Source organism: Juglans microcarpa x Juglans regia, chromosome 3S (genome assembly GCF_004785595.1).
Source record: "Juglans microcarpa x Juglans regia isolate MS1-56 chromosome 3S, Jm3101_v1.0, whole genome shotgun sequence".
NCBI classification, from domain to species: Eukaryota; Viridiplantae; Streptophyta; class Magnoliopsida; order Fagales; family Juglandaceae; genus Juglans; species Juglans microcarpa x Juglans regia.
This window is the reverse complement of record NC_054599.1, coordinates 19,845,657-19,866,294: the sequence shown is the minus strand read 5'-3', so window position 1 is coordinate 19,866,294 and position 20,638 is coordinate 19,845,657. Positions and strand designations below refer to the sequence as shown.

At 34.5% G+C, this 20,638-nt stretch overlaps 2 protein-coding genes across 2 annotated transcripts; one reads left to right on the top strand and one right to left on the bottom strand.

The window, feature by feature from the left end:
- The first annotated feature begins 7,357 nt into the window (after positions 1–7,357).
- Positions 7,358–10,200, top strand: LOC121257054 (putative pentatricopeptide repeat-containing protein At1g69350, mitochondrial). The gene has a single exon (XM_041157924.1). It carries the CDS (start codon positions 7,543–7,545, stop codon positions 9,937–9,939), a length of 2,397 nt encoding a protein of 798 aa, XP_041013858.1. The 5' UTR covers positions 7,358–7,542; the 3' UTR covers positions 9,940–10,200.
- A 2,651-nt stretch (positions 10,201–12,851) lies between these two features.
- On the bottom strand, positions 12,852–19,041 carry LOC121257556. The gene is made up of 4 exons (XM_041158599.1): positions 18,614–19,041; positions 16,481–16,716; positions 15,459–16,278; positions 12,852–15,302 (listed from the first exon to the last, which is right to left on the bottom strand). The coding sequence occupies exons 2-4, from the start codon at positions 16,712–16,714 to the stop codon at positions 13,129–13,131; spliced, it is 3,228 nt and encodes a 1,075-aa protein (XP_041014533.1). The 5' UTR covers positions 16,715–16,716; positions 18,614–19,041; the 3' UTR covers positions 12,852–13,128.
- Positions 19,042–20,638: the final 1,597 nt, after the last annotated feature.

The window sequence follows — 20,638 nt, the reverse complement described above, 5'->3', positions numbered from 1 at the left end:
TAATTATTTGGGCTAGGTATAAGCGTACGTATGTGCGGCTATTCTTTTATGAGAAACAAGTATAGATGATGTATGGCTATTAAGAGTATCTGAGAAATTCTTTAAAAAAAAAAAAAAAACGTATCTAGGAAACAAGTATAGATAATGTTTTGGTTGTTTAAAAAAAAAGTCTTAAATGCATGACATGCCTCATTATTACCAAAAGGACCCTTTTGAGATAGTGATAATATGTTACTAATAATATTCCGAAACGGACAAAACATAACCTCTTAAGAAATAACAGAACATATTACATGCCAAGTAAGAAATTAAAATATATAAATTTCAGATGTGAGAAACAAATAGGCCTATTTCCATTATGAAGCTTCAATAACCCAAACGTACACCAAACTGAACTAAATCCAGCAACATTGAAGTCATAAGAATACCTAAAAAGATTAAAACTGATTTAGTTATCTTAAAATACTTCTCATTTGTCAAAACACTAAAACAAGCAGCTCCACCTCACTCATAAGCTCAACCAATTTCAACCTACCATGAGAAACCTTCAGACCGATTGACGTAAAATATACAATTTTAATAAGAAAAAAATAAATAAATATAACCTCAAATTCTGAAAAGGTCCCAAGTTTCAGAGAACTCATACTCGCCTTAACTAATCATTTTATATAGGCTTGCAATTACAATCAAAGAGAATTGTAAAAGAAATGTAAAAGAACAAATACCTGAAGCAGTCGCCATGGTTTGACCCTCTTAGATCCTAAACCCACGAGATCTAGGATTTCAGTATTTGGAATCGAAAATTGTTACGCGATAGGGGGTATGGCCTGAAGGGATCAGTGGCAATAAGGGGGCACGAAGGACAAGAGGTAAATGCTCGGGAAGATGATGAAGTGATTTGGAAGTTGGGGATCGAATAGAACCCTAGGCAATGAAGGTATGGGCTTAAGTGGGCCGGAAGGGAATAAAGAAGAAGTGAGCTGCTGCAAGTGGAAGAGACATGGGCTGAACGTGGGTTGAAGAGTAAATGTGATCATGGGCCACGTTTGATTAGGACGCAAGTCTTATTAATAAATAGATCTAAGTACATAGGGTTAATACATTATATACATTTTTTTATTTGATAAATAAACAATTTTATTGATCAAAGAATTTGAAGGCCAATTACAAAAACAGTCAATGCAGTAGTTGCATTTAATTAGAAAGAGCAAAAGTTTTGTACAAGTCTTGAAAGCTAAAGTTAGAAAAACATATGTAAGCTGAAAACGGTTTTTAAGGAATAGTCTCTTAAACATTATTTGATGGTTTAGAGGTATCCAAAATACTTTAGTCTTTTTGCAATCAAGAACGAATCTAGGATTCTTATATGTGGGGACCAAAACAATATATTTGGTAAACTACAAGCATAATCAACTTCAATTGGTCCTTGATATATTAATTAATAGATCTAAGTATACATGGTGTCTACATAATAATATATCATCTTAACACAAGTAGCTCTAAGTAGTCAAAAAAAAAAAAAATCCTGTAAGAAAGAAAGAATACCAAGTAATATATTAAATGATAACGAAGTAATTATACGTAATCGGCAATTTTCTTATCTGATATATATGTTAAAATGTTATTAATAATAATGGCTAATGATTTTATTTATTGTTAGGAGATGAGCTCATATTTTTATATTCAGATTATTTGTAATTTGATTAATTTGCTTATATTAAGTTAAACAAATGATCTTTATTTGATGCATTTATGTTCATTTCTAATCTTTAGTTAATTTGTTCTTTATCTCAGATCATTTGTTTCATGGTGATTGTTCTGATGCATTTATTCGTGATTTAATTAATTTGCTTATATTAAATTAAACGATTGATCTTTATCTGATGCATTAATGTTCATTTTTAATTTTATCTGATGCATTTATGTTCACTTCTGATCTTTAGTTATTTTGTTCTTTATCTCAAATCATTTGTTTCATGGTAATCATTCTCATGCATTTATTCGTGATTTAATTAATTTGCTTATGTTAAGTTAAACTATTGATCTTTATCTAATGCATTTATGTTCATTTTTTACTTTGTGACCATTTCTATTATTCAGAAAAATTAAAAATGGAAAATGCTAGACTAGCAAGTAGTAGAAGACGAACAATTATTAATGATAAAAGGAGTAGAGCAATTCCAGGAAGCCAACTATGCTACGGATTTTTTAGCAAGAGACGGAGAAATGGGGAAAAATGAAATATATGATAGTATTCAACGATTCCCCTAGTGTTTAAAAGGTATTGTCTTGATGGATTATTTGGGACTTCCTATGTTTCATTTTCAATTGGTTGTTGGTTTTGGCTGTTTTTAGATTTATTTTATAGGCCGGTTTAGTTTCCTTTGGCTTGTTCTTATAGGCTTATTTTGATTGGAGTTTTATTTGATTTTTTTGATTGGTTGATTGGTTTGTATTTAAGAGGTTTTTAGTTCTTTATTGTAAACTCTCAGATACGTTGGTTGTAGCCAAGGTATTCCTCCGCCATAAAGCGAGGATGTTTTTAATAAATTTGGGATGGAGCCACTAAATTGGGGCTATCGACTCTTCAATAAAAAAAAAAAAAGGAGTAGAGCAAGAATGTATCATGATAATGAACAAAGTAGTGACAGCATAAATGATAGCATAATTGTGCAATGTAGAAGACGAATGATAATGGATGATATAGGAAGTGGAGCAATTATGTGTGTTAATGGTGAACGAAGCAAAGATAGTACAACTACCGAACCACCAAGTAAATGACTCAATTACATAATTGATGTATCATAACACATTTTTTTATAATAAGATTAATAGTAATGATGTTTTTTGGTTTTCTTTTCTACATTCTAGGAAAATACACAGACCTTTGAAATTTTGGTCATCTATCTTATTAATGTGATTATTGTGAAGTAATATTATGGTATGAAAAGAGAACTCAAAATCAAGGATGCCCACTCAACCGAGATTTTCTATTTGTTGTATGGAGGATCAAGTTATGTTACATTTACTTCAGAAACCACATTCTCTCTTAGAAGAATTGTTAAGTCCTACGGGTAGGTAACATTGTAAAAGATTTAAGACACAAATACGAAGTTATAATGTCGTTCTTGCTATGACTTCAATAGGTGGAAACGTAGACAAGAATATCAATGATGGAGGCGGTCCATACATCTTTCGAATTAATGGTCAAAATAATCATAAAATTGGAACCCTACATCCAATAGATGGTTATAATTCTTAATTTGCACAGTTATACTTCTATGACACTGAAAATGAGGTACAAAATCAAATAAGTATACTGAATCACAACAACTCCAATAAAATTATTGAGTCATCAATTCTTACTGTATTGGTCCAGATGCTTAATGAAATGAATGAATTGATAAAAAAAATTTGTATGGTAAGAGACCGTTTCTCAAAAGATGATATTCATCAAATGAGACTACGTCTTATTAGTTCAAGAACAATAGATGGAAGAGAACATAATTTACCCAACGATTCTGAGATTGCTGCAATTATTATTGGTGATATTGGTATTGAGGATGCTCATTGGAATATTGTTGTCAAATATAAAGAATGTGGATTGAAAATGATTAATGAGTTACATCCATCATATATGGCACTACAAGAAAGTGAACGAGAAGGACACATAAAATCACTTATGATGCGGTGAAGCAGTGTATGGTTCATGGTCCATGTGGATTTATAAATCCAAAAGTAAGTTGTATGATTAATAACAAATGTAATAAAAGTTTTCCGAAGAAATTTTGTAGGGAGATGTCAATTGGTGAATATGGATTTGCAGTATATAGGAGAAAATACAATCCTGATATGTATATTAAAAAGAATGGTCTTAAGTTGGACAATAGATTTATTGTTACTTACAACGTGGACCTATTGGTGAAATATCAAGCACATATAAATATTGAATGGTGCAATCGTTCAAGATCTATAAAGTATTTGTTCAAGTACATCAATAAAGGACCTGACCGTGCGACTGTAATTCTGGAAGAAAATCTTCATATAGATGGTTCTGCAAGGTCACAACATGTTACTAATATTGATGCGATTAAATGGTATTTAAATTGCAAATATCTATCTGCAACAGAAGCATGTTGGAGAATATTTCGGTTTGATAGGCTAAGTTTCCATCTTGAAAATGAGTAGTCAATCATGTTTGAAGATTCAGATAATTTAGATAATGTACTTGATCGACCAAATATTTTACAAACAAAGTTTGCTGAATAGATAAAGGCAAATGATATGTATGAGGAAGCAAGAAATTTAACATATTCGAATTTACCATCTAAATGGATTTGGAATAATAGAGATAAAGAATGGAATTTGAGAAAGCAAGGACGATGTGTAGGATGAATATATTACTCACATCCTGGGAGTGATGAGCGATTTTATTTACGCATGCTTCTTAATATAGTCAAAGGATCTCGATCTTTTGAAGAAATAAGAACAGTAACTAACGTAATGTGCCCATCTTACAAGTCGGCAAGTTATGCCCTTGGTTTACTTGATGAATATAAAGAGTGGCATGAAGCTCTAAATCATGCTTCGCAATGAGCATCTGGGAAGCAACTACGTGAATTGTTTGTCAATCACAATATTAATTTTTTGTGAGGTTACAGATCCTTATAAATTATGGATTGTTAATTGGAAGTTGTTATCTGAAGACATTCTTACCACCAAAGAAGAATTTTTAATTGTGAAAGCTTACATCTTATTGAGATATAGAAAAAAAAAATTATGCACTTTGTGAAATTGAGCAGTTGTTGGCAAGAAGTGGAAGATCGTTAAGAGAGTTTGAAAATATGTCGTATCTAGATGTATTACTACTTGTGGAAAGCAATAACAGATTGGTACAAGAGGAGTTGGACTATAATAGTGTTGTGTTAAAGAACGAACATAATAAGTTATTTGTTAATCTTAATGTTGAACAGAAGTGAATATATGACTCTATCATTAAATCTGTGGATGGTGGAAATGGTGGTTTCTTTTTTGTATATGGACATGGTGGTACAGGAAAAACTTATTTTTGGAAAATATTGATATTTAAATTACGTTCAGAAGGGAAAATAGTACTTGCAATCGTTTCATCCTGAATTGCGACCCTATTATTGCCTAATGGTCGAACTGCTCATTTAAGATTTTATTTCAAATACCAATTAATGTGTCAAATAATTCAACTTGCTCATTTAAACAAGACTCTCAATTTGGAGAATTAATGGTAAGAACAAGTCTCATAATTTGGGATGAGGCTCCTAAAATTCACCATAATTGTTTTGAAGCTGTGGATCGTTCGTTGAGAGATATTTTACGATTTACTAATGTAAATAGTGTAGAAAAACCATTTGGGACAAGCCAGTTGTTCTCGACGGTGATTTCCGTCAAATATTACTAGTTGTATCCAAAGGTCAAAGAGAGCAAATAGTTGAGGCAACTATTAATAGATCTTCATTGTGGAGGAATTGTGTAATTTTTATAATGACTAAAAATATGAGACTCGACCATAGTATGGGAGATATTGTTACAAGAGATTTTGCAAATTGTATCTTAAGAATGGGTGACGGTGACTTGAGCTGTGTTGAAAGTGAATGAATGATTGAGATACCACTTGATTTAATTGTTCAGCCTAATAATCATCCTATTACCGATATCGTAAATGCTACCTATCCAGATTTGAGAGATAAATGTAATAATTCAATATACTTGAGAGAAATACCAATTATAACACCTACAAATGATGTTGTGTAGTATATCAATGACTACATGATAGATCAGCTCATCGATTTGGATGAACAAATATTTTTCAATGTTGACTCAATATGTAAAGCCGAAGACAGTATTACAAAACAACAAACGATGTTTCCAGTAGAATTTTTAAATTCTTTGAAATTTCTCAATATTTCAAATCATAAATTGAGATTGAAAGTAGGGGTATCAATAACGCTATTTCAGAATTTAAATCAGAGTAATAGTCTTTGCAATGGCACTCGACGTATAGTTACTCAGTTATCAAAATGGATTGTTGAGGCACAAATCATGACCGGAACGCACGTTGGAGAAAAAAGTATTTATTCCTCGCATCATTTTGCCCACTTTCGAATTTAAATTGTCTTTTATATTGAAGAGAAGACAATTTCCAATCTCTGTATGCTTTGCAATAATAATCAACAAAAGTCAAGGTCAAATATTAGAACATATCAGACTTTTTCTTGAAAAATCAGTTTTTAGTCATGGTCAACTATACGTTGTAAAAAGAAAAGAATAATTAAAAGTTCTTATCACAAAAAAAGCCTACGATGCTCGTTTATGTACAAAATATATTGTATATAATGAAATCTTCAACAATCTGCTGAAAGGTATTTAATTCTCATCTATTTTTCAGTTCTATTTGTTTCTTATGTTACTTTTATATATATGTGTGATGCAACAGATATAGAAAATCAATTACTATTAGAAGAGTAAGTACAATGTATATCTTCATTTGCACAGACACACACGTGAACATCTATATTTTAATTAAATGTGTAGTTTATTTAATAAGTGTTTCGGTATTTAGGTATCGGATAAATTGAAGCTGGTTGATGATTCAAGATCAATGTCGTCGGTGCTATTTGACAAATAGGTTGAGAAAATCTTACATAAAATTGCAAAAGAACTTATAGAAAAACAAGATCAGGAAAAAAATAGTAAATATAATATTTTTAAACTTAATATTGGTATAGAAAGTATAATAAATATATTAAATATTAGATATACCATTATTATTATATATATATATATATTTGTATTTGTGTTGGACCAGAATGATGACCATAAAATATTAATTGAACAATCGTGTCTCATATTAATTATATCTATTTTATATTTTTTTTAAATTGAACAACCATATATTTATTACATCTTTAATATTGTAAATTGACCATAAAATATTTATTGGTAAAGTGTACTCTTTTATATATGCATGCTCCATTTTATATATATTTGATATACATTTTATTAATAGTTGTGGTAGTGATTATGTATATTAATGAACTATTTAGAGTTATAAAATTCAGCATAAATAACGGTCTACGTATTGTGCTGGTTATAGGCTCGTTAATTATAATAATCAAGTTTATTAAAAATATTAGATTGTAAATGTTCTATGGTAAATTTAATATAAATTAGAATTAGTTAGAAGAGGGTCTATTTGTAAAATACAACAAATTTATGCAAATTCATATAAATAATATTAATTATATAACATATTCTAATAAATATTGTCCGTATTTTATAAATATCTGATAATATTCCCCAAATTTCAAACGAGTGAGCTTCCGCCTCAAAGGTTGTAGAAGACAGAGCACTAACACTTCATTGGAACCTCGCATTATATTGGGTTGTATTGACGTTCCATGCTCTCTTCATACTGAGTCAAAAACAGGACAGCTCTTTCTCTTGCTTAGACCATGGGTTCACCTGGACTTTAGATTTAACCTTGTAGATGTTCAAAGAACAAGAAGAATGACGCTATATATGCCTCTGTTCAGGTCCTGCACCACTTTAAGAACACTAACCCAACTCCACGCCCATCTCTTTGTCACTCGCCTCCATGAAGACCCGCTTGCTTCCACCAAACTCATTGAGTCTTATGCCCAAATGGGTTACCTCCAATCCTCTAGACTTGTCTTTGAAACCTTCCCTAACCCGGATTCGTTCATGTGGGGTGTACTAATTAAGTGTCATGTTTGGAACCATTTCTTCCAGGAATCGATTTCGCTGTATCATAAAATGCTGTACCATCAAGTCCAGGTCAATAGGTTTATTTATCCTTCCATTCTGAGAGCTTGCTCTGGTTTTGGTGACCTGGGCATTGGTGGGAAGGTCCATGGGAGGATAATTAAATTTGGGTTTGATACTGATGCTATTGCCGAAACTGCATTGCTTAGTATGTATGGCGAAATGGGCTGCTTAGATGATGCACGAAAGATATTTGATGGAATGCACATTAAAGATGTGGTTTTGTGGAGTTCAATTATATCTTGTTATGTTGAGAATGGAGAGGCAAGTGAAGGCGTGGATTTGTTCCATGGTATGGTCTCTCAAGGTGTTGAACCAGATTCAGTGACAATGCTTAGCGTAGCTGAGGCTTGTGGTGACTTGGGTCTTTTGCGACTAGCGAGGTCAGTTCATGGTCAAGTTGTGACAAGGGCAATTAGAAGCGATGGGTTTTTGGATACTTATCTGATTATAATGTATTCTAAATGTGGAGACTTGCATAGTGCAGAGATGATCTTTCAAAATGTCACTCACCGGAACACTGTTTGTTGGACTGCAATGATTACATGCTACAACCAAGTCAATTGCTTCCGAGAAGCAATGGATGTTTTTGTTGAGATGCAAGGGTTTAAAGTGGAACCCAATGCAGTGACCATTATGTGTATCATATGTTCTTGTGCCAGGTTAGGCTTGCTTAGAGAGGGGAAGTCAGTTCATTGCTTTGTAATAAAAAAAGCTTTGGCTGCGGATATTGAATTTTTAGGGCCAGCTTTAATAGAATTGTATGCTGAATGTGGAAAACTAAATTATTGCGAGGAGGTTCTTCATGCCCTTGGGCAAAAAAATATTGTATCGTGGAATATGCTCATCTCGCTTTTTGCTCATAAAGGGTTGTTGAGGAAGGCATTAGAGCTATTTGTGCAGATACAGATGCAGGGACTGATGCCAGATTCATATAGCCTGTCAAGTTCTCTTTCAGCTTGTGGAAATATGGGTTCAATACAGCTTGGATATCAGATTCATAGTCATGTTATAAAAAGAGGCATTCTGGATGAGTTTGTCCAGAATTCGCTTATTGACATGTACTGCAAATGTGGTGATGTTTGCTCCGGATATATGATATTTGAAAAGATTAAACAACTAAGTGTTGTAACTTGGAATTCTATGATTTGTGGATTTTCTCAGAATGGTAATTCAGTGGAGGCAATTCGCCTGTTTGATCAAATGTATTTAAATGGTATTGAGATGAATGAGGTGACCTTCTTAAGTGTAATTCAAGCTTGCTCCCATTTGGGTCATCTAGAAAAGGGGAAATGGGTTCACCACAAGCTCATTACCTGTGGTCTGAAGATGGATTATTATGTAGATACAGCTCTAACTGACATGTATGCCAAGTCTGGAGACCTTCAAGCAGCCCAAGGAATTTTTGATAGCATGTCAGAGCGGAGCGTGGTTTCGTGGAGTGCCATGATTGATGGTTATGGAATACATGGTCAGATTGATGCTGCCATCTCACTCTTCAATCGGATGGTAGATTCAGGAATAAAACCAAACAAAGTTACGTTCATGAACATTCTATCAGCTTGCAGTCATGTAGGCTCTGTTGAAAAGGGGAGGTTCTATTTCAGCTTGATGAGGAATTTTGGCATTGAGCCCAACACAGAACATTTTTCTGTTGTAGTCGACCTTCTGAGCCGATCTGGTGATCTAAATGAAGCCTATGAAATTATCAAATCGATGCCACTTCCTGTAGATGCTAGCATCTGGGGTGCTCTACTTAACGGGTGTCGAATCCACCAGAGGATGGACATGATCAAAAGCATCAAAAGAGACCTTAGAGATATTAGTACAGATGATACTGGATACTATACTTTATTATCAAATATATATGCAGAAGGAGGAGACTGGAATGAAGTTAGGAAGGTGAGATCAATGATGGAAGGTATAGGCCTAACCAAGGTTCCTGGATGGAGTTCAATTGAACTTGAGAAAACAATCTACAGATTTGGAGCTGGAGATTCCTCTCATTTGCAAACATATGAAATTTACAGGGTTTTGAAGAACTTCCCCACTTTGGATTCTGAACCAAGATATAATGTAGAAAATGACAGTTCAATAGCTAATTTTTCTCAAGGGAGATGATCTAATTTGGAATAATTCAATATCAGTCCAGGAACAACACTGGATTTCAAAGAAACCTCATGTTTGTAGAGAGTAATCCTCTCGTCATGATCAATTTTGTTTTTTTTTTTGTTTTTGGCTGAATCATCAAGATCATTTAAATGGTAGATAGGGATATTATATTGTGAAACTTGATTTTGGCTTCATGATGTCATGAAAGAGATCAGGGTGTTCCTTGTACAGACATTGTATTCTTTGAGTAAATAGCAATATCACAAGTGTTTTACACTTGTAGTCTTTATCGAAGATGATTTATGGGAAAATACACATGAAAGCCTACTCAAATTACGGTTCAATTTGCAAGTGTCTATCTAAACTATCAATTTTGACAATCACCTCCTCAAACTATCAAAAAAATGCAGTATCTCTAAAAGTTTTCATAAAGGATAGAATATCCATATCAATATTATGTGTTTCACCGAAAACCATTGAACATATAATATATAATATTTTATTCAATTTGTATTAACGCTGGTTTGTGACATAAAATTATGATTTAAGTTGCTATGAGTTGAAATGTATGGGTTGAAGTGAGAGTGAAGCAATGGTTAATTAAAAGAAATATAAAGTATTTAACATACTGAGAGGTGTTAGGTCTATACACAAATCTTACACAAGAAATTTAACATACTCGCGTAACTTAATATAATTCGTCACATCTACTTTATTACAAAAAGTGTTTTAAGGATATGATATATCAAATTAAATCACATCAATGTGTAGACTTTTTTTGTATATAAATCAAACATTACTTTTTACATTAAGCATATTTTCTTAGGGTATTTGTGCATAATGAAATTGAAAGAAAAATTGTAACCTCCAAGGTGTCTTTAGAGATAGGGTTTTAGGACAAGGTCAGTTTTGGTTTTTGATATTGTTATTGCCAACAATGTCAAGGAGTTTTAAGTTGTAATCATGACATTCTTTGGTCACAAGTGATGATTCATTTAATAAATTATGAGAAATGATACAAATACAAAAAGATCTTATAAAAATAAATTCTTAAGCTGATGTGACTTGATGAGGTACGTTAAATCTATTTTATTATAAAAATATTTTTATGATAAGAGTAATCTTAGATACAATCATAAATTGTATAAGCACTGCGCACTACTTTTAAAAAAAAGTGAGGTTTGCTATTAAAAAATTAATTTTTATATATAAATATCATATTTACTCTTTTTTTTAAAAAAAAAAAGTGTGCAATGCTTATATACTCTATGATTGTAAATATAATTTTTTTTTATAGTAAAATAGATATAATATATTACATTAAGATACGTTAATTTATAAATTTATTTTTATGAGATCTCTATAAAACTGTAATATTTTTCATAAATTATAGATACCATCCTTTTTCGTTAAAAAAAATGAAAAGAAAATCATAAGGTTAAAAGTGGAAATACGAGAGAGGGGGGAGGGGAGAGGAGTGGCAAAGAAGCAAAAGGCAGTGGGTGTTTGCTTTATAGCATGACGATGGAAAAAGAAAGGAAAGAAAAAGAAAGGCAGTGGGGGGGACTAATTGCGAGATGTGATTGGGTGGCGGAGTATCTGTTAAAAAGGACAACCTTTGACTAAAATACCATCAACCAAAAAAAAAAATAGTACAAAATCAACTCACACACCGACACGCCGACGCACGCATTTGTGCAGTGCGAAAGCCTCTCAGCCTACAAAACGAAAACATCTTAAATTCTAACCCTTGTCCCCCAGTGGCATGCCTTTGCCCCCACCGCCACCCTCCACGCGCCATATCCAACAAGGCGCCAGCCCTCTCCTCCATCCCTCAAATGACAGACAATTGGTTCCCTATAAAGGACAGACAATGAATTAAAAGCCGCTTTGTCACAAGAAAACACCATTCCAAACAATCCACCTTGCAAACCTACGGCTAGTGGGGGTTCCTGTATTCATTGATAGATAGATAGATAGATAGATAAAACTCCTGCAGGCAAACCAATGAAAGCAGAGACTCAGCCATCTGAAAATTTTATGCGATTTTTCTTTATTCCTTTTCAAGGGGGAGAGATGCACACGAAAGCGGTGAAGAAAATTCACTTCTGAGGGTAAAAGAGAATATAAAAAAAAAAAAAAAAAAAAAAAAGAAGGGGGCCAGCAATCTTTTCCATGTACCGCTATGCTGGCAGAAAAGAATTCTTCAATACGAAGCGAATCTATTCTTCTTCAAATAATGCCATTTTGTGACAATCTTGGGTTCCTGTAAAATACTCTTCTTCAGGGTGCAATTATTGCAAGCCTGTGAATTTGGTTGGCCATCAATTCTGGTTCTTGCATCAGGGAACCATAGTGATTTAGGCATAGTTTGAGTATTTATTTCACTATTATTTATTATTTTATTATTATTTTTTATCTATTTTTTATTACTATTTAATATTCTATCATTACTTTTTCACTAATATTTACAAAATATATGAAAATGCTTCACCATCTAAACGCAACTTTAAAAAGTCTTATTTAGAGGACACCCTCTTTCCATTAGTTGGTGAGAGAGAGATTCAAAGATCATAACTTTGATCAAAGATTTTTCCTATTTATGTGTGATTCCTTCACCCATCTCGATCGTGGTTTCTGTTAGTGTTCATTTATATGGCTAAGTATCATCGGACACTTTCCCATAATAATAACCCATATACAGAACAGAAAATATGTAAGTTCAGCAGGTCTACTGAATGATTGAGAGAGATCAGTTAAGCAAACAACTGCATATTTCATTTGCTTTAGTGTTCCCAGTAGATAGCACTTCAGCATATTTCAACCTGACGTTATTAGCCTTCATATTCATTCATTCAACCAGACGAAGCAGATGTAGGGGTACTCAATACAATGAGGAAACACCACTTGGACCCAAGTGGCTGTGAACATATGAGTGAAGGAATGCTGTTATATATGCCGGGAGAAATCATACAACATTATTTCTGATAATACAAAGTAGGTGAACATTCAAAGGTAGATAATCAAGCAAGCCCAAATTTTGGGTCAAGAAATGTACAAAGGCAGTCCCCATGGCTCAGAACCATCTTACCCACCCTCCTCCACAACACTCCCTCTCCCGGCGGGGCTGCCAAAGAAACAACTCCTTACCTCCCTCTATAAAATTCTAAATGAATAAATCGCAGCTTCTTTCCACCACTAGGTTAAAGGGATCAATGCATGATTACCTGCGGGGCATCTCTGCCGGCGGGGTCGTCTAGTCGTCTTCCCCCACCCTGCTAGGCTTCTATCCTCCAGTCCCACTTCAGTGTTATTAAGCTGTTGTATCAGTGGAGTGCAAGCTGGGCTTGTTGGCATGGTAGGCGAGGAACTCGCTGCTGACCGTCGCCTCCCCCTCCCACATCCATTCCTGGTGGAGCTCCTCCTCGTTAACCCTGAATGCCACGAATGACCTGTTGCTCTCATTAGCCCGCCAAACGTTTGAAGATCTTCTGTTACCTCATGCCTTGAAAGAGAAGCAAGGCCTGGAAGGATGTCTCTTTGGAAGTCCCTCCTCTGCCTCCCCCTCCTTGCCTGGCCCTTTCGGGGCCGATTTGGTAATACAGTAGTTCCAGTTTCCTCCAGCTTTAAGCTTTCTGGAACCAGAGGTTTAGGCATATAATCTTCTTCCTTGGTCTCCATTAGTTTTAATGTCATCAACTCAAAGTAATCACTCCCTTCTTCTTCATTGTCATCACCATCTTTGACTCTCAAAAGAGCATCAGACTTGCCCTCAATGTCTTGTCCATATGAGGAAACTATCTCCGCAAACCAATTAAGGTGGTCTGTCACAGAGGCTGCTGATGGATTGCAAGTAACATTATTAAACTGATTGAGCAAACCTGATGTTGAGATGGAAATGATTGCCTCTGCTGCTACCATCATAAGTTCATCCTGTAGGTGCTCAATATTGTGTTGTTCTAGTTGTAAAGGAGCATCATGCTGCTTTTCGGCAGCATCTCCGTGAGTGTCATCCTCCTTAGTCTCAGCAACTACAGGGGCTTCTAAATCTATCCCTGCTGTAATCTTCACGTTAGTGCTTGGAATAGAAGGTAACAAGGATGCTTCATCATCACTTATACAGGAATTCAGATCAATGTTATGTCTGAAAATAGAAACATTTGCATCTGTTTTCTTATCTTTGACAAAAACTTCTGCTGTCTGACCAAAGTCAGGAACTGCAGGTTCACAAGGCAAGTTCATATCAAGGTCTCTGTTTTTCCTGTTATTCTCCACAACTTCACCTTTTAATGGGAGAGGAAGGGACATAGAGGGGGAGGTGAAAGAACAAGACTCATTTTCAGAAATATGAGACTTCTCAAATATTGGAAACCCAAGAATTTTTCTATTAGTTGGGTAGTCATCTATTTCAATCCTCTTGATCTCAACATCATTAGAACAAGAAACCACTTTTATGTTCTTTTCCATCTCCTTTTTGTTGGACACCTGACTTGGTGAAGATTGCAGGAAACTCAGCTCCTCTGTGTTTAAAACTCTCCCGGCATTGGAGGTCTCATTCTTAGAAGAAGGCTTAGGTCTGAGCCATGGCAAGACTGAAAGATGGTCTTCATGCTTCTGTCCTCCATCTATGATCTCAAAACCTTGCCTGGGAGCTACTTTGTTGGATGAATGGTTTGGAAGAACCACATTCAAGCTCTCATCTTTCACAGATCTCATGTCCATGTAATCTGAACCCTTAGAGTACTTCACAAAACTATTATTGCTGAATTGATCTGGAGCTCTGTTATGATCATTAACACAGTTCAGATAATCATAGCTGATTGAAGGGAGGTGAACCGATAGTTCCTTGGACCCAGATGATGACCCCTGGTAAAATCCATTTATGTTAGGCGCTTCATTTCCAGAACCCGGGTTACAGCTAGAATTGCTCTTAAGATGCCATGCATCTCCAAAAAATCCATTGCTCTGCACTGATGACTGACAACTCTTACTCAATGAAGCAGCAGATGAGTTCAAACATGGTTGTTTTTTACCTGATATTGACTTCTGACTTAAGGAGCTACTTTGTTTTTCCCAAGATGAAACTGAGTGAGACCAAGACTTGGCCAAATCAGAGGAAGGAACAATAGGATATGGGCTGGGCATATGGGAAGTCACCATTGACCCCAGATGCTTATTGCTGGAGATTTCATGACTTCTATCTGGGGTTTCTGAAGCGCACACTGTTCTTTCATTCCACAATCCGATCTTGCTTTGATCAGTTAGATGGTAAGCAGAAGGTTCATGAACTTTAAGCAAAACTTGCATTGGCTGGGAAGATACCTCTGGTTGGAGAACTTGAGAACCAGATTTCAAGTCACTTTTACCGTGCCCTGCAAACAAAATGGTAGCCATATGAAAAAAAGCAATAATAACGCAAAGGAATAATCCCACCAGAGACATTCCTCAATAAAAACACATGGGAAATTTCAGAATTTAAACGGAACCAACTTAAGGATTTTTTGTGTAACTAGATGAAGAAATTATACCTGCTTCAAGCACATGGTCAAACCACCCTTTTCCATTTCCTCTGCTCTCTAAGTGCCAACTGTTTCGAGTCCCATTATCACTTCCATGGTGGGAGTTGAGTGAAATTCCCTTTGGCAAACTTTGAAACTGCAAGTTAGGTTTAGCAGACAGATCCAGGCCTCGAGTCTCATGGTAAGAGACAACCTGGCCCAGAAGATCTACATGTCCAGAAGCATTTGTTTCTTCAACCTGAATAGGCTCATTTAAGTCAGCCAAACCATTTCTGCTCTCTAAATACATATCAGGTTTCAAAGCATCTCCTTGAAAGCCACTCTTCCCACCATCGCCAAGAAACAGCTTTACGCCATTATCAGTGGCTACCATATGATTTATGTTAGAATGATAACTCGACATACCAGAAGCTTTTTCTTCACTGAACTGTTCCCCTTCTTCAGTATCAATGTATTCATCAGCTGGAAGTTGAAGATCAATCAATTTTCTCCTGACCTTCGTGGGTCTGGAGTCCAGCACCTCTAAATCCTTCGAACTACCCCCATTTTGGGATGGAAAAGGACCAACTTGTGTGCCATTTCTTTTCATAGAACTCAAAGGAGAATGAATGTCCTCAACACCTGAAACAGATGGTCTAGCAGAAACAGATTTCTCTGGAGGGAAGCTGGGGATATACCATTTCTGAGCATCTCCCGATGTAATTTGAGAAGCTAAGGGGCTCGATGAAAATAATGTCTCAACAGGCATAATGTTTTTATGTAGTTCTTTCCTCTTGAATTCATCCATCAAATCCTTCTGTATTCTGTATAGGCGGTGAAGTTCATAGACCTGGATGATGACAGAAAATTCAGAATAAATCTAATTACCTGAGTTTCTATGATTCAAATAGAGAAGATAAGTAATAAACAAGGCTCAAATTTACTATGATTGAACCATATCATATCAAGGTCCTCTCCATATAAAATCAATCTGGTAAGAACCCAATTAATGAACCCCTTGGTATTTGAACGGGCCAAGAAAATTTGAATACCTGAGTTCTGAATGTTTCCTCATGCTTGAGTATTGTCTGCTTCACTACATCCTTGTCATAACCTGGATACAGATCTGTAGCAGCCCTGGGCAGGAAAGCATTATAATACTGCCCATTTACCATGGTTTTATCACCATAATATAGGGGCCAGCTACAGCTGTTAGAATTCTCGTTAAGATCCCTCATTGGGTAAAATCCTGGCAAATAACTTTTACAATGCACTTTTGTTCCCATTCCTGAAAATCAATGAAGAAACGTTTTCAAATATAACATGCCTACCATTAACAAAAAGTAACAATAAATAGTTAGCTTCATGTAAAGATTCACAATAAGCAGAACTGCTTCTCCTAGTTTTGACAAGGATGGGATGGTCATATACATACATACTTGAGTCTTGTCCCCACCCCAATCCCCAAACAAAAATGATAATCCAAAGCATATGCCACCATGAGCACACTTCATACTTTAGAGTGATTGGTATGAGTGCTTGTGCTAGATCGCTGTTGTCACAAGAGAGCAAATACTATAAAATTTATATGGTCACAATACTCTGGAGAAAGAAATAATGGAGAAATGGTGGCGATGTCTATCAACTTAATTCTTTAGACCAGGGGCAATTCATTACCAGCAAAGCAACCCAAGATTGTTTTCTATGGGAAGGATTTAGACAAGCCATTGGAAAGGGAAGGATACACAAGTTCAAGGATGAGTTTGATTAAACACCAAGATCCCATCTTGTGTGAGGACTAACGTTGCATTTTATATGCATATATGTCACTTCACATTGTCTGCTTACATTTCCAACATCTTTTATAAGTTTTTCTCCCGTAAATGTTCTCATTTATTCTTGCTTCTTTCTTCCATTTCTATTGCTAATTTAACTTCCTAAATCTTCTTCCCCTTTCAACTGCTTAATTATGTTATTAGACCTTTTCCCCTCCATCCAGTATGTCCCATGACCTTACAGACTCCTAGGGGAAGCAGTTCACTCTATGGTATCTGAAAGCCTCTCCACTCAATAAATTCCAGAATCACTCTCCTCCTCAAACTCTTATATGACGCCTAAGGATCAACAGCCTTGTTAAGAAGCTATTCAACAAATGCTAAAGTATTTCTGGCTTAAGAGTCTCAGGTTATAAATACCCATGGAGCTAGACAGAACACTTGAATTGCTATCTCATATTTTGCTCTCAGAACAAGAAAAACATTGTCTTAAAGTAGCCTCCTCACATTCCACATTGATACTAACCATTAACAGTGATAAATTCAACATAATGCCCCTTCGTTAAGAGTAGGAATCTACATTTCTCAAGGAATAATTCCATAGTTGTCAGTAGAAGAGGGATATGCAATATTTACTTATCAAAAAAAAAAAAAAAAGCAGAGGGATATGCAATATGGTAATCCAATCACAAGTGGTTGGGTTTTCAAGGCTAGACGACCATAGCATAACTCATTAGTACACAACTCTCCTTCATTAAAACTTAATCTAGAATGAATGCAAGAATTCAGAAGTGGTACTAATGTTTCATGTTTCTGATAAAGTAGGAAAAGCACGTGCCGGGAGGGGGAGAGAGAGAGAGAGAGAGAGCACAGGCAACATAAGCGAACAGAACTGGTAATCACCTCAAGTTTCTCACATCACACAGATTCTTAACGTCGACGAAAATTTGGACAAAAACTCAGTATGCTGTGACTTTACGAAGCCTTTAAGATTAAGAAGGAAAGTTCTGAGTTTTCTCTACTTAATACTTAATATAGGGAACGCCATCAGTAATAAAGTTAATAAAACAGATCAACTACAACCAAGAATTAATATAAATAACCTAATATTAACAGCACAAATACCATCGAAATACGATAATCATCGATCAAAACCTAATACCCATTCCACTAATACAAAGGAAAACAATAAGGACTACATATCAAAAGAAAAATCAATGGAGTTTATAAGTTGCAATGGAACAACAACAACAAAAAAGTAAATAAATGCACAGCCAAGCCATAGAAAGGCCAACAAATATATATATATATATATATATATATTTAATGAAGTAAAGCCCAATTAACCCAATCATCAAGCGAAATAAGACCATAAATCAGGTTACTTCGAAAGTAAAAAATAAATCTTACCTCAGACCCACATCCTCCTATCACCTCCCTCCACAAGAATCCTGCATCAATTGATTCATTCAACGGAAACTACCCATCATGGAAAATTCGGAGTCCCGGACTCTCACCACTGATACCAAAGCAGCTAAAGAAAATAATACCAATAATTCAACAAACAACAAAGTGGGTGTTTTTGCAACACCATTGAAGGAGCTTAGATCGTGACCAGATTGAAGAAAAGGAGGAGATTTCGATCTGCTGGGCCACTCTCTTTCTCTCTCAAAGAATATTTAGAGAGAGAAAGCTTTTACTTTTATTTTTATTTTTTCTTTTAAGAGAGCGAGAAAGAGAGAGATCCCAGATAAGAAATCTTCACAAACAAACGACCTTCTTAGAACAGGGACATGAAATTTGTCAACATCCGGTCTCTTTTATTCTCTGCTTTTTCTTCATCCCCCTCTCTCTCTCTCTCTCTCTCTTTTACTTTTCCATTCGTATATAAATGTAAAAATCTATTATTTCTGGGTTTCTGAGGTAATGTAAATAAATGGGCATTTCTAGATTCTCTCCATCTTCCATGCTTTTAAGTACAGACAATTAAAAATATAATTCTATACACCATTTAACAAATAGGAATATCCAACACACACGATATCTGATACACTATAATAATGACTGTGTTTATACAGTCACGCCTGCAATACTGCAAACAGCAATCACAACAAACTCTGTAAAACACCAATCTTTCAAGCCGAATTGTTCATTTTAAATAATTATACAACAAAATTATTTAGCAGCAGTAAAATGTTATCGTTCTTTCAATACTCATTTCCATATTTAGTAGTGTTTAATCACCTAATGCAGCAGACAAATGTGGGTCCCACTCTACTACTGAGGAGAAGGATGAGGTTTCTTTGAGATTTAGGGTGGAATCAACAAATGCCCTTCTGGGTTGGAGATATTTACGGGAATGGGATCAATGATTCTTCTGTTGTTTTCATTGGCAGATACTCTGTGTTCATTCGAACCAGAGAATAAAGTCCATCTGTGCGTAAATAAAAAAACTAAATTAAAAAAACCATCCCCCACAAACTATTAGGGCCTCTAACACGTGGCCATTTTTGGCTTGACATCTTGAATCATTATCAGAAAAGATTATTTCTATTTTGATGTGAGGGTATTTATAATTATTGAATCAATTTTTTGTTAAAATATTCTAGAGATGCAATGTTGAGATTATCAAAGTATTTATGGATTTTTTTTTCAGATATTATTTCTTGTGAAAGAAGTAAAACTTGTTTGAATAAAGAAATACTCTTAACTCATTTTATCTTATTTCATCTTATCATTATAATTTTTTTAAAATTTTCATATAAAATATAATAAATAATTCAACTTTTTCAAATTCTAAAATAATAATAATATTAAAAAATAATATTTTATACAACTCATCTAAAATTATCTCATCTCATCTCAATATCTAATTTAAAAACAATTGTTTTCTAATTGGATTTGCTATATTTAAATATAAGTAAACAACATTTTTTCATAAATTACCAATCAATTGTCATGTCCATGTCAGATATCATTCTTCATTAAAAAAAAAATGTCGGTTTTATATTTTTTTCTATATTATTTTAAATTATAAAACGTATTTGAGTCGAAAAGTATATGAGATTTTAGTCTAATAAAAATTGATAAAGATTTTTATAATTTTTATGATTCTTAATATTAAAAATTAAATCTTTATGATAAATTAAAAGTAATGTTATGATTTGACTTTTCTTTTATTTTCTTTCTCCTTCAAGTTTGAGTAGAACCACTTGGCGACATTCATTTCTATTTAGTGGATCATTATTTAATCTCTACTTACCGAAAGGGAAGAAAAGAAAATATATCATATCGTGTCATTGTCAATGTGGAAGAAAGAAAATGAATTATCTGATTGGAATTAATTAAAAACCACAAAACAAAACAGAAAGTGCCTATTTATAAATTTATTATATGAAGACCATTGACCAATACCATGTCTAAAACTAGATTGTC